This window comes from Argiope bruennichi, chromosome X2 (assembly GCF_947563725.1).
Source record: "Argiope bruennichi chromosome X2, qqArgBrue1.1, whole genome shotgun sequence".
Lineage (NCBI taxonomy): Eukaryota > Metazoa > Arthropoda > Arachnida > Araneae > Araneidae > Argiope > Argiope bruennichi.
This window is the reverse complement of record NC_079163.1, coordinates 99,367,751-99,382,700: the sequence shown is the minus strand read 5'-3', so window position 1 is coordinate 99,382,700 and position 14,950 is coordinate 99,367,751. Positions and strand designations below refer to the sequence as shown.

The 14,950-nt window shown below is 29.8% G+C and overlaps 1 protein-coding gene across 1 annotated transcript in view; it reads left to right on the top strand.

Annotated features, from left to right (window-relative positions):
* The window catches only part of LOC129960380 (uncharacterized), a 60,139-nt gene that overhangs the window by 31,618 nt on the left and 13,571 nt on the right, over positions 1-14,950 (top strand). Inside the window, exons 3-4 of the mRNA XM_056073791.1 lie at positions 11,114-11,227; positions 14,714-14,927. Coding sequence (XP_055929766.1) covers positions 11,114-11,227; positions 14,714-14,927 — 328 coding nt within the window. The remainder of the gene's footprint in view (positions 1-11,113; positions 11,228-14,713; positions 14,928-14,950) is intronic.

Sequence of the window (14,950 nt, the reverse complement as noted above, 5' to 3'; positions counted from 1 at the left end):
GGTATTTTTAAAAAAGGTTTTCACCGATAAGTGGAAGTTGCTTTGGATTCTAGTCATCGTCCATTAAATATTTTAGCGTTTAATGAAATATAATTAGGTTAATATTCTGATTATCTGTAGTTTAAAATAGTACAGATAATCTTTATCTTCTTAGTAGCATTCCTTGTATTTTATTTGAAGGAACAGACTATTTTCAGATTTTTACCAAAACTATTTAAAAAAAAGTATTAGTAGAATTAATCAAGAATTGTTATTTGTGTACTTTATGCATTCTACGAACTAGACAAATCTCCACCTTTTTGATCTAGCATCCATAGTTCAGCAATTCGTTGCAAACTTTGCAGAAACTTCGGAATATCTTCCGTAAATTACTAAATTATTCAAAATATATCTGTTTCTGAAAATTTTACATCAAAATTTTTGCATCTTTAACTAAGGAAGAAGGAATTTTTGAGCTATTTTAAAATAGACAGCCTTATGAAAGTTAATTATGGTGTCCAGAAGAGTTGAGGCAATACTGATAGACAAGGTCAAGACATGTTAGGTAGATGATTGATGGACTAAATGGTCAATTCATAGGAAATTGTTGCTATGTGCTCAAGCAGAGGAATTCTGCAAAGGGTAGTAAGGAAATAAGGTTTTAATTTTCTATATAATTTATTAAAAATGTTTTATATTAAATATAGGCTTGTTTTACAAAAGGCAAAGACATAAACAGTTTTTGTACGATAACGAGGGATGGGTATTTGGAAAACAGGAGATATTATGCCATTTATTATAATTAAAGTACTTTCTACTTCTTAAGACTTCGGAACATTTCATTAATATCAACAAAATGTTTCATGACAGAAGTTTCTTGAATACAACATTGTTAAACCACATTTTTTTAATTGAAAAAAAGCCCTCATTTATAATGGTCTAGCAATCAAAATGTAAGAAGAGGGGAAAGGTACGTGTTTCTTATGAAAAATAAGATTTTCAAAAGCAAAAGGAGGGAAATGAAAATTAATTCTTAATAAGCATGCTTTACAAAAAAAAAAAAAATCCTTGCATTTTTGCAATTTGATTGAAATACATTTATTAAAAATGAACCGTGATCAGTGAGAACTTTTATTAATCACATAAGACACGAATATAACTTACAATTAAATGCCATATTTTAATTTGGGTATTTATTTCCATCCATATAATAATGGAAAGGCCGAGTGATACTTAAGGTTTCCATGCGATTTTTGTCTTTTAAATGACCACCCTAAATGTCACTGAATTAATGTATTTGAAAGAATTTTGAAGAAGTTGTAATTTTCTTCGATTTAAAAACTTCTTATGAAAAGAAAAATAAGTCTAATTTATGTAAATGCATGATCATGTTCTGGACCAGTAATATTAACCAGTTAACTACGAAATTTATCTTTTAAAGTCCTTCAAGTTCCCCTTTTCAAAGTCAAGCGATGACGCATATACACATCGAACGCAATACAAAAGTTTTCATAGTAAATGTTGCAAAAAAATCATAATAAAGTGAATAAGGTTTCATTTTTATTAGTTAAAAAATTACACATCGAACGCACCCAATTGAAAATTTGGATTAACTTGTATATGCGTCGAATGTACTTAACTGGCTAAACAATGTTTTTTTCTCCCTCCAAATTAATTAATCCATCTTAGTTACAGCACCGTTCATAAGCACCCCAGTAGGAGGTAATTGGAAAATATGAGGTAATTGGAAGCACATATCTTGGCTTCTGATCACAGTAATGAACTGATTTAAGGACAATATATTTATAATTAAAACTTACAATTCTTGCCTCAGAATTGATTTTATCGGCTTTTACCATCTGCAAAATAACTGCTTTATTCTACAGTTTTTCAATAAAAATTTATTCTATTTCATGTAATATCGCATATAAACTATCATAACTATTTATTATTTGAAAGTAATTCTGTCTCCAATATTGTTGGGAAAAAGAAGGGAAATGAGCCCTTATAAAAATAGAAATGATTGAATTTCGTAAGTCACGAAAAAAAAAATATTTAAAGTCTTGAAACTTTCTTTAAAATGAATAAGGACTGATAGATCAATGTAGTAGTAGATCATATAAAAATGATCATTTTATCATGAAAAAACTTAAAATTTTCCGTTATTCGAAAAATTATCTTAATCATTTTTTTTATTTCGGTTGAAGCAAACTTTTCTATTTCTTTCTTAAATTTTTTACTTTCACACATAATCCAAAAATGGAGCATTTTTGATAAAATGTGAAAGAAACTTTCGTTATTTTTATTATATTCTTCTATGATGAAAAGTATAACAAACAATTTTGGATGAAAATAAATAATTCAAGCTTAGAAACATTATGCACATGCACAATATGAAGCTTGAAAGAAACTATGAAGAGTGAAAAAAACTCTTGTTATAAATGCCTTAACCAAACGCATATGGTGAGATAATCTATTAGTGACTTAGCGAAAATTTATCAACAGATTGTAAGTCGAATCTTTGTAGTAATTATTATTCGGAACATTAGCTATAAAAGATTGGAAACAAAACATTAAATTGGAAAAAATTTATTGTTGGATATATCAAGTAATTAAAAAGGCACTAAAGTATAAACATGCCATAAAGAGAGCACTTGAAAGTTTATTTCATTGATTCGGTGTGGCACCGCAGTGTTCTGGTGGCAGAATTTCGGCTTCAGAACCGCAGAGCCCTGATTCTCTACTCGAACACAACTCTGTTATGTAAGACGATCTTATGACGTTTATGTTGTATGTCAAACGTCTTCTCACAGGTGTAGTTTGGAAATTTGCGATAATTCAGGTAATTTAAAAATGCTTTAACAAGTTGTCTGCCCACTGACACCGTGTCTGAATGTGAATCGGGTGTGTGAATTACAGGCGTAGATCGTGGCAGTGAACATGATAACGGCTGCATATGCATTGCTAACTCGATAAAAATTTATTCAGAATATACTTCAGCCTATCTTTAGACCTCTCACTACTAATCTAACCCAACCCGGTCTTGCAGGTTCTATACTATTTAGCCATTTGGTGTCCAGTTTTTGTTCAAATGAAGAATTCAGGATGTAAAGCAAAGCCACCAATAGAAATAACTTGTTTTACATCCTGTACCCCTCGTTTGAAACAGAAACCGGCCTATTAATATCGGACTTTCAAAGTCGGGTTGGGCCGGGTTAGCACTGAAACAGTTAGAGATATGATGGAAAGACGTAAACTATTGTATAATTACATTGTATTTACAAAAATATATCTGAATGTACATGCAATCAATAAACTATCCCAAAGATTCCTGCGAAGATTAATCGTCATTTGAAATTATTCTTACCATCTAGAGTAGAATGGGAGGGGGGGAGATGTAACATGAGACCAAAGATTAAAAACTCCTGCGAAATCAAATACCAAATAGCCCTTGTGACTGTCCTCCTAAATTATTTTTAGGAATTTCATTTTTAATGAATCGATTCAAGCTCATGTTATACATCAGTTGCGTCAGGCCAATTTAATTCTAGCATTTATACCTTGAAACTGAAAGGCATACAACAAATGGGCTATTAGAAGGCATTCGCAGCTAAGTTTATCGTGCGGTTATGTTTCCCGGCAATAAGATCCCAGGAGAGCCGGAGATCCGATTCCAACAAAACTTCGCCAATTATGTGGACTAGGGACTCATTAAATCTGACTCAAGGGTCAGAGATGGTGGGAAGCGGAACTTGGTGAGGAAATTACGGGGATACTGGCTTAGGTTTCATTCTTGTCACCTGAATACAATTAAAAATAACGAGAATCCGATCTCAAATAGTCCTCGTGTTGCTTCAAAATGGAGGTTTAATAAAATTAAATTAAAATAAACACGTAACTATAAGGGTTCGCAAAATGATTCTTTATCCAACTTTTTGATATTTAACTGTTTGCCTTCGAAAAAATAATTCGAAGTATAATTAATCACCTAATATAAGGACTTGTTTGTGGCTCCGATGAATAAATATATATGATTGTTTTAAGTTGAATTTCCTTCAAATTTATCTACATCTCCTTGCCTCTCTGTTGGTATTTTTATCAATCAAATATAAGTAAATGAATCAAATGTCAAAATAATGCACCGTCTTGAAGGGTGCCTGAGAGGAGGCTATCTGAGTGCAAAGGGTAAAATACTTATATTTACAGTGTAATTCAAAACAGTTGTACCAGTTACAAATGGTTACGGCTTTAACGATGGAAGAAAATGTTTGAATATAATACAAAAGAATGGTCAAACTTTTGTATCCCACTGGTAGCATCCATGGGGTAATCCATTTCACTATCAATTTTAAGTTAGTTCACCTCTGCAAGCAAAGAACGCATGTCCACGACAATTCCCGATAAAATGAAGACTCAAGAAGTAATTCCAGAAATTTTAGACAGCCACATGCAGAATATGTATGTGGTGATCGAATGGGTATCAATGATTGCGAGTGTGTTTCACGATTTCTGGTGCGAAATTGATAACTGCGTGGATATTGCCCGAATGTCCAAGGGAAGTCACATAGGGCATTTATTACGCACACAAACTGAACCTTATTCTTCCTTCTGTATTGTTCAATTTTTTTCTTATTTATAATGAAATTATGGGTATTTGTAATTCGATCCGATTATTAAAATACCCCCATCTTTTAAAGATGTAATGATTTGAAACCGCATTTAATAACTGAAAAAATCGAATAAAATAGTAAATTGTTTTTTAATTCTTCCATGCTTCATTAAAATATAATTAATATATTAAAATATAATCTCTGATGTTTCTGTCTGGATTCTAAAAAGACCTGTTATCATTTCATCTCGCTCGAGTTAAGCGCGTTCAAGAATCCAGACAGCTAAAGGTCATCGCCTCTCTAAACGTCAATCTTATCTATGAAATGCGCGAGTCGTCTGACAAGGAAATATTTGTCTGATTACAATCGCACTTCGAAACTCGGAAACGTAACTTAACGTAAGAGATTTAAAACATAATATTGACCGCTTTGCTTAGATCAAGATAACAGTGCGCTTTTTAATGGTTTTTATTTTATCTCGATCACAAAGAATATATTGATCTTCATATTCCCAATTCAAAAACTGAATTTTATGACAAAAGCGATGGGATTATTTCAATTTTTCCAGGTAATTTGCTATGAATTACTAAGAGCATTATGTTGATGACTTGTTTTTCTGTATGGAATATATACATATAATTTACACATGTGTGGAGAAAAAACAAGTTGTGTTTTCGGTTCAAAGAAAAAGCAAGCTTTCTGCTTGCAACGCCAATATTTTCATCTTGTTAGATATCACAGAAATTGTCGATCGAGAAAAACATGCAAAGCCTATGATTACAACCGTTTAAATAGATCTTGAATAATGTACGTATAAATGTATTTAAATGCTTTCAAAATTAATGTAATTAACTCCTACTATATTTAGAATAAATAAACTAATGATATTGAATTATGTTACTTGATATGTTCTTACTGATAGATACTACTTATGAACTAATGACTGATATCCTGTACAATGAAACTATATTTGAACAAAAAATTATGCAACCTTTTGACTCGTAAGTCGGTTAGAAATGCGTGACACGGTCTTTTCCATGCACTGTTTGAGTTATATCATGGATAATTTTAGAAATCTTAAATATCCTTGTTTGAAATAGATTGCTTCAGCATTTCCCCAATTTAAAATACTGATAATGAAAGATTAATTTGATTTACTCTTTACACCAGATACTCTTAATATATCAGAAAAATATTTGCTAAAGATACAAAGACTAATTTTAAATAAGGTAATCAAATCTTATTTAATATGAAACTTTTGTTGTACAATAGTCGAATTCGAACTATTCTGTAATTGAAACTTAAAAAAAAAATTTACAGGCCCCAATAAAAAATATAAAAAATAAATAATAATAATAAAAAATAATAATAGAGAAAAAAAATATACAAACATGGTTACTCTTCTACGTAATTGCCATGAAGATTCAGTCATTTAACTTATTGATAAACCAGAATGTCAACCCCTTCTTCAAAGAAGGTTGCTACCAATGATATGAGACTTCACTTCTTAACTTTCCTTTGACGAACCTCGTTAGTCTGGAAGTTCTTGAGTTTCTTTTTAAGAAAAGAATATGGAACAGGAATGTCTAAATAATCAGCCTCCGAAGTCCAAATTTCGACTTACTGTTTGGTCTAGGTTGCCTAGGTTTCAGCATCCTCCATTTCTTTCGAACCACTTTTTTCCACTTGACCAACTCGTTGTATAAGATCCTATGTTGCGATTGACTTATGCCCTTGTGCTTCTTCAATGAGAACACAGTTTAGAGCCGAGTGATTTTCATCACTTCGGTAAATTGCAAAGCTGGCTAGGATGTCAAAACTTCGAAATTAATGAAGAGCTTTAAAGGAATGTTAAGGTCCATCTCACATCATTGGCGATAATCGTCTTCAAAGAAGGCATCGGAAACTTGCTCCTCCAATTTTAACAAATACCTGATCTTCAAGGCAATTATGTGGGTAAATAATCATGTTTATTCATAATTTTGGTAACAAATTTATTTTGTTCGTTACTTTTTTTCTTTTCTTATGATTCAACGGAATTTCAAAATATAACATTTTTATAAAGCTTGTTTCGAATTTTCAGCTAGTAATGGCTTTTGCCATTACAAAACTCGATTTGGGGACACTTTTATTATTTTCAATAAAGTGATATATTTGTCTATAAGGTCTCTGAGAAGTAAGCAACTTGCCCTAAAAATTGAATTCTACATTCTGAAGTGATAGTGCTTTAGTAACACAAGTTTCATCACAAAAGACTTGAATTTATTATTTTTCAATGTAACAGCTGTAAACTTATTAGTTATTTCAATATTTCATAACTGTTTTGTTTAATCGTGTATAGTAAAAGATTTTTAGTTTTCAGTAATTTCAGATTATTTTTTATTCAGTAAGTGTTTATTTCTATTAAGCATTTTATGTCTTTTATCATTTTGTGTAATCAGGAACGAATAAGAATGCTTATCTGATGTTGAGATAACGGAAGATATTCTGGTATTATATTCAATTCTAGTATTATATTCAAAGTAAGCAAAAATTCAATTAGTAAAAAGATAGAAAGTTTAAAATGCATAATGACAAATGTTACTAATTTTTAATTATGCTTTTTTTGTGACTAACTACATCCAAAACTTCCTGAATAATTAAAATTCTAGTACATTAAATCTTGCCTTGACTGGTTGTGTGTTTTAAAATTCTTTTTTGAATTCTTTAGATATAAGCATAATAAAGCATGCAAATATTTCTCCTATTATATATTTTTATCCCTTCATAAAAAGAAAAAGAATTCTTTCCGAGAAATGAAAATAAATATAATCCTAATGGTACCTGATCATTTAATATCCCGTAGAGATACCTATGACTTACCTTATGCATTAACAAATCCATTAATGTTATTTGTTTCAAGCTCTGAAAAAGAGCTAAATATTTCTAGGCATTTTCATTCCTTTATAGCAGCTGTTATGCGAACCTCTCAGAGTAAAAAAGTTATCTCTAATTTTGTTATTTGTGATAAGTCATTAATGTAATCTGTCGGAACAGATAAATATTATTTACCATCGATTTTTTTCAACAGAATGCAAGCTTTGGCTCAGTGATTATTTTTTTTTGGGGGGGGGGTATTTTTAGAAACGTGATGATACAATAAGCACTCTTGCATTAGTCGAACTTGACAAAAAAGGAACAATAACCTCCCGCTTATCCGTGGTATTGCGATGAAATTGAATTGGGAATTGGGGAAAAGATAAACTCCCTTTCATTCCCAGCAACAACGGAAAAGCGAGTTCTGAGGATAAACCCGTAAAACGGCCAAAAAAGATTCAAATTCGAAAGTTCTTTCGAAAAATTAATTACAATGGGTAGTTAAGTCAGTAAGTAGCTTATACATTCATTTATGACATCATTAACAGTAGGGTTCCATACTTTTCAAGTTGATGACTTATTTTCTTGATTTGAAGTTTTATTAAAGACACTTCCGATTCATAACTACGGATAATCTACTAAGCAGATAAAGAGGGTTTTACTATTCTTCGAATATGAATTGGGTTGAATGGAAACTTCGTAACAAATACTTTATTCACATAGAAGTTTTACAAAAATATTTAAGACCACACAGAAAACTATACAATATTTTGTAACTTTATCGTATATTTTTGTAATTTACATTATTTTCATTTCTGAGACTATTTTCGCGAAAGAAAAAAAATCATAAAGAGCAAAGCAATCATCCCTCCTACAGCAATGAAATCAATAAAATCATATATAAAAATTTCGGGCTTGAGATAGGCTGAAACAAAGTATGAAAGATTTATTTATTTTACGCTATGCTGTGACGTTACGTGATTTTTACTTTAAAGGTTTGCAATTAATTCCTAAATCAAATTTGCACAATGCACCCGATTATGAAGGATTCCATTTTCTGTTCATATTTGCCATCAAATTTTATGTTCGTAAAATGTATTGTACAGAATTTTGTTTGGAAAAAATGGGTATTTTTTTTTGGATACATTTTTGAAATCACAGGAGGTCTATAACTACTTATGATCAAAAATATGTTAATCAGGGGTATTCTTTCGAATCGATAACTCATAAGGATTAATAAAATCATATCTAATTCCATTATATGCATTATGTATATTTTATTACTAAATATATATTAAATAATTTAACTGTTTTAATAATTATTGCTAAAATTATGTAATAACAAATAATTATAAGTGACCGTTGAGCTACTTTCATTTTTCGATTTAAATTTTCAAGAAATGCTTGCACATTTCTATGATAGAATCGCTTGTATATATTCATATATTTTAAAAGATCGTTTCAACAACTTTTTTGGAACTCGTGAGAACTTTCCTATACAATATACTCTTTTCGGAATTTGGATCAATTTTAAAGACTTTTACCTGGAAATTCATCCTTCAACAAAAGCTTGCATAACAATATCGGAAATATAATAATGTATTTATCTTTCATAACAAAAAGTCAAGGTCAGTAACATATACTGCATCTTAAATTAAATCTTAAGAACTATAATTCGAAAATTCTGTTAGAAATAGCAAAGTTCATGCACTCTTTTTATTTTTCACCTTTTATGTTAAGATTAAAGTGCGACAGAAGAAAATATAATCGGATTTAAGAAGAAATCATGGACTTTATAATCTGATTGCATTCTTAACTTGGCTTTGTTTCGAATGCTGGTTGATCAAATGATTTAAAATCATAACTCTCAGACAAATAATTTATAGCTTAGCTTAAATCAAGAAATTACAAGTTACTTCCTTTAACTAATGTTGGCATAGAAACTAACTTTAAAGTCGAAATATATTCATATTAATAGTAAGTCAGAAAATTAAAAAGCAAAATTCGTGACTCTATCAAGATTAAGGAATTGGCATGCTTTGAAAAAAAAAGTTATAAATTTTATCCATCTCTTAGTTTTTAAAGAGTTTTAATTTAGTCATCAACTTTATTAACACAATATAATAATGTAAAATCCATTTATTTGCGATATTTTGATTATTGTAATCATGAGTTAAATTACTGTAAAGAACTTATAAAATTCATATAAATAGGATTTTTATCAAAAAATTATCCAAATAAAGTAGTAAAATGAATAATTTTCAGCCCGTTATGCAAGTTAATCTATATTTTCATCAATACTTTCTCAAGTTGATATACCTTCGAAGTTAGTTAATAAAAATACCTAAAGAGTGGTATTTTGTATGTGTGTAGTGCTAGCTGTTGAGTAGTTTCAACATCTGATCTTGATTGAAAATAACTGTCTATTCCAACAGTTGATAATAAATTTCAATAAAATGTATTATCCAGTCACCTTAATATAATTAGAATTATTTCGTTTGAGAAATATTTTTGATAATTGACTCTTTCAAATAATGATTTTAAAGAAAAGAAAAGCTGAAATTATACAAGTTGTTTTATTATAAAAATGGAAGGGGTAATTTTTTTATGGACAAAACATTAACTAAATTTTTTTTTAAAAAAATATACTCGAAATGACGTGTGCTTATTAACTTAATTTACTCATTAGCACATTTAATCTAATTCAGGTTTCCACTTACTTATTCAATTAACTTATTTCATTTATCGATGATTCATAACATTGCTGCCTGAATTAATAAACTTTTGAAATATTAAATATGCTGACAAAAGATAGTTTTTAACCCAAATGAAGCCATTGTTGATTCGGGAACCTTAATTTCTTTGAATGGAAAATAGCCCTTCTAAAGATGCATTAAAACCTTTTGTGGAGCAGGGGAAGGGAGGATGGCCCGGGCGCTGGTCTTAGGGGAAGCCAAGCAGACAAAACATCAGTATGTTCATTCATCTCTTTAAAAGCGAAATATAAGAAGGGTGGGATAAAAATCATGCCCTGGATACTCTTTCACTTATAAACTGGGGGAAAATCATTCCACTTGTGTTATTCATCCTCCCTATTCCAATAATTCTGTGTGCATAGAAACGCATACAAAAAAAAAAATCTACCCCTCTTTCATTTGTCGGTATATCACTTTCAATGTAGTTCATTCATAATATATTAAACAGTGGAATCCTTGTATATCTTTTCAGAAATAAATGCTTACAACATATTTTTACAGTTTGCCTCTATCGATTTATTCACCCAAATTCTGATGACTGTTTAATTTTTTGTGGTGTATTTTAACTTTAAATCAGTCAACTCTAGGCTGCACTTTTTACCGCTAGCCCAACAGAGAACAAAAGCAGTCAAATTTCTCAAGAAATGATAATGAGATGAATTTTATGGTATCTGTAATAAAATGCTTAAACATGCAATTATTTATTAACTTCTTGCATTTTCGAACTCCAATTAATAGCAGACCTGAAGCTTAATACTAAATACTTTACTTTGATAACAGGCGATGAACTGCAGAATAAATATGAATATGTATATCGAAATTTAATATTACATTCAAACGATGAATTTGGATACTTTATCACCGTTTTTTCTTCTTCTTATACTTAAATTTGGTTTCTCCCTTTTCTTTCAGTTCGTGTCAACAGTAGAAGCAGTAGCAGTGGATGCAGTCCAGACACTTATTCGAGTGAGGGCAGCAAATCATCTCGGAATAAGCAAAAGCCTGTTCTCAGGAATGGAGCCAATAGTAAGATCATGCATTTAAGTAAGAAAATAAAAAAAAAACAGGTAGTCTTCCTATAGGAATCTACCTAAAATATGCCCAGCAATTAAAGCATTCACGGTTTAAAAGATCATATGTCTTGCTTCTTTTGAGATCTCTTAAGTTTCCAAACCTATAGATTGTGCCAGAAGTAGGTAACGAGAAAAAAAAAATGGAAAACTAATGTATTCGTAAAGTTACCCAGGCGATGAAAATCTTCGTCGCAATGAAACATAATGTAAAACGTTAAATAGCAGGAATGGTCTCCTCCAAACTTTCTCACATATTCTCTAATAAATATACTTGTGTATTATTATCTATATGCCACTGGCAAATAATAACTATGAAAGAGCCTATTAGGATGCAATCTTTTGAGATTTTTTGGCAATTAATCACTGGGATGCCCTTAATATATTAGTAATAGAACCCCGAATATATATTTTAGATGTCCTTATTCCTGGGCATTTAAAATCAACATCTGACACAGAATGCAATTGTAGTTACAAAAGCATATACCAAATTCCATATATTTATTTACGTCACTTTCTTTTTGAATTATCGTGCTTATATGATTGTGAAAGTACAACACCAGTTGATGGACTTTGTTACAACCTTGATATACATCTACCCTTTATATGTTAAAATTGTGAACTAAATTTTATTCATTCAGCTTTCTTCATCTTGTAATTATCAAGTTAACTTATATGTGGACATCCAGACATCTTCTGAATGTATTTTCATTCAAAATTTGATAAAAATATGCAAATTTAGAATGACTATATACTAAATTTCATCCAACTAGCTCAAAACGTTTTTGAGTTATGTTTACAGACAGATACAATTTCAAAAACGTATTTTTCGAACGCAGGAAATTCTGAAAGTGGACATTCTTCAAAATCTGGAGTTCAAATTTTTTCATGATTACAATACTTTCTTTGCACACTTCGTATACGAGAAAGTAGAAAACTGGTAAAGTATAAAAATGAGTCAATATCAGTAATTAAAAATAGAAGCAGCTGTTCTTGGTCCCTAGACTATTATTTTAAGACTTTTTACGACAGACGCATAACTTCTATCGCATATTTTTTGAAAGTGTTTCTTGGAATTGTTAATTATAATATAATACGTAATTCGCAATGATAGAATATATAAATCTATGCATTAAATTATAATCTTTCAAATCTTTTGATTCATTATTGTATGACATGATTAAAATTGTCGGAGTCATTGTTCAAACAATAAACTAATCTTCTGTTTGAATAATAAAAATTAGGTTTAACAAATCTAGAAATGAATCTTGTATTTTCGAATATGTATCACTATCCAGATGTCCTAAAGGATATACATAGATGAATCAAACTTCCAGGCTTTTTATTTATTTCGATAAGTTCCCCATTTTATTAATTTTTTTCTGAATAAAGAACATGATTAAGGAATGCTTGATTAGAGTTCTAGATAAATCATCAATTTATCGTACATCGGTGTAATTATTGTATACGATACAAATTTTTCTATGTATTGCAATTATTTATTTTCAACAGGGTAATTATTTAAGGATCATTAACAGGGTAAGTGAAAAAAACTGAATGATTTATTGATGCATTTTCTATAGATAAGTGGACAGTTTGTCACTGCAATCCTTTGATATTCAGGCTGATTTTCATTGTGAAATTTGTTATCCTGACTAGAATCCTATTCATATATATAATGTAGTATGTTTGTGCAAAATTAAATATGGTAACTGTGAATATGCGGCTTTAATAAATTTTTCAAAATAGTCCCATATATTTGTCATCTAAATAAAGTTATTTAGCACGATTACAATAACATTCTTTACAAAAAATAATGATCAAAACTGTACGTAAAATTAATCGTATTTCTAATTTTGTCTTGAAGATAAAAACTAATGTTTTTAGGTTTTGATAATTTTTTCGGTAAAAGAATCTTTAATTATATGAAACATTTTTTATCCCAATTTATATTTTCGAAATCCTAAAACTCTTTTGTACTATTCATTTGATACTGTACAAATATTACGAGTATAATTTTTTACTCTTCAATGATGATGAAAAGTGGGTACGGATCTCCTATATTTCTAGCCTTAGTTTTTAGGATTTCCTTCATGAATGTAAAAAATATTATATTTTATTAATAGTTAGAATTTTTGAAAATGATTTACTGGATATTTTTACATTGGAACTTCTATTATCCGATCCTATATTAATCGAGATTTCTTTTATTAGAGGCGGTAACAGAAAATCGAATCATGCATCATAATTTTTTTTATCAAAGAAAACGTATTTTTAAGAAGCGTATTTTAAAGTTGGCACTTGATAGACTTATAAAAGAATTTTATCGAGAGGTATTTTACAACCCAAGAAGTTTACAGAAAAAGATATAGTTCCTTTCTTAAAAACGTTAATAATGATGTGAACAAATTCCCTTTATATTTATGAATAAAAAAGAAATTGGCAGTGATTTTATGACTCAATACAGTTAATTTTTTTTTCAAAAAATATGTAAAAAGCACAATTTTATTCTCGAGAACTTCAACAATGATGTGCGCAAATTCCATATATTTTCATGACAAAATCTCATGTGAATGGGCTGGAAAGTTTCGAGTTGGTTAGAAAAGAGTAATATTCTTTTCGGAACACTCTTAAATAATCACAGGGAAAATGCAAAAGAAACAATGGAAATCGGCAACATTCGCGAACTCTCTTTAAGAAAAGTTTGATAGCTAGTAATAATTTAATAAATTGTCATATGTTAACACTCTGCGATCTTATCTTCATTATTTCAAACAACCAATTTTGAAAACATTTACTGAAAAAAGAGACCTCCTAGTTTAAAATGTGTTTTTTAACCAAGTTTTCTATTATCTAACGTCATTATAGTCCCAATCAATTCGGGTAATTGGGATCTACTACATTTTATCATATTAATTTAAATTAATCAGTGACATCATTTAATTGATAGCTGAAGGGTTTCATAAACTTCTCTTACGCGCCCTTTTATAATGGAGCGACATTTCTCGATCCCAGTTCCATCAAAAGCATTTGCCATGACCTCAGATTTAAAGAAACAAGTTAAAAGAATAAGCATTGATTAAAAAAGAATTAATAAGAATAATGATCCGGTTAAAAATAGTTCGCAAATCGGAATGAGATCCTTTAAGTCAAGATTTTTTAACAAATTTTGTTCACAAAAATTGATGAATTTGAAGGAATAACTTGAGAGAGATTTTGCATCCAACTTGGGGGTGAATGGATTTGTTGAATCCTTTTAACATCATTTATGGCTATTAACAATAAAAATAATTAAGTTTTATAACTTTGTTAATATAATTTCTTTATGAACATTTATATGACAATGTTAATGTGATTTCTGTTCATAATATGTTGATATAATTTATTTATGATGTTAAATTTACCATAAAAATGGAACACTAATGTTAGATTTCTTATACAGGGCTTTTCTCGGTATCTCCAGATTCAAAGCAAGCATGCTCCATTACAGTTCATGTTCCTGATGGAACGCAGTCAATTGTATCAACAGACAGCAACAGCAGCATCTGGAAAATAGCTGCTTTGAACAAAGAAATTGAAAGCCTTCGATCGGAGCTGGACCGCGCAAAAAGCACTATTACGAATTTACAAGATAGTGAACAAAGATTAAAATGCAGGTAAGTCCCCTACATCAATGTCT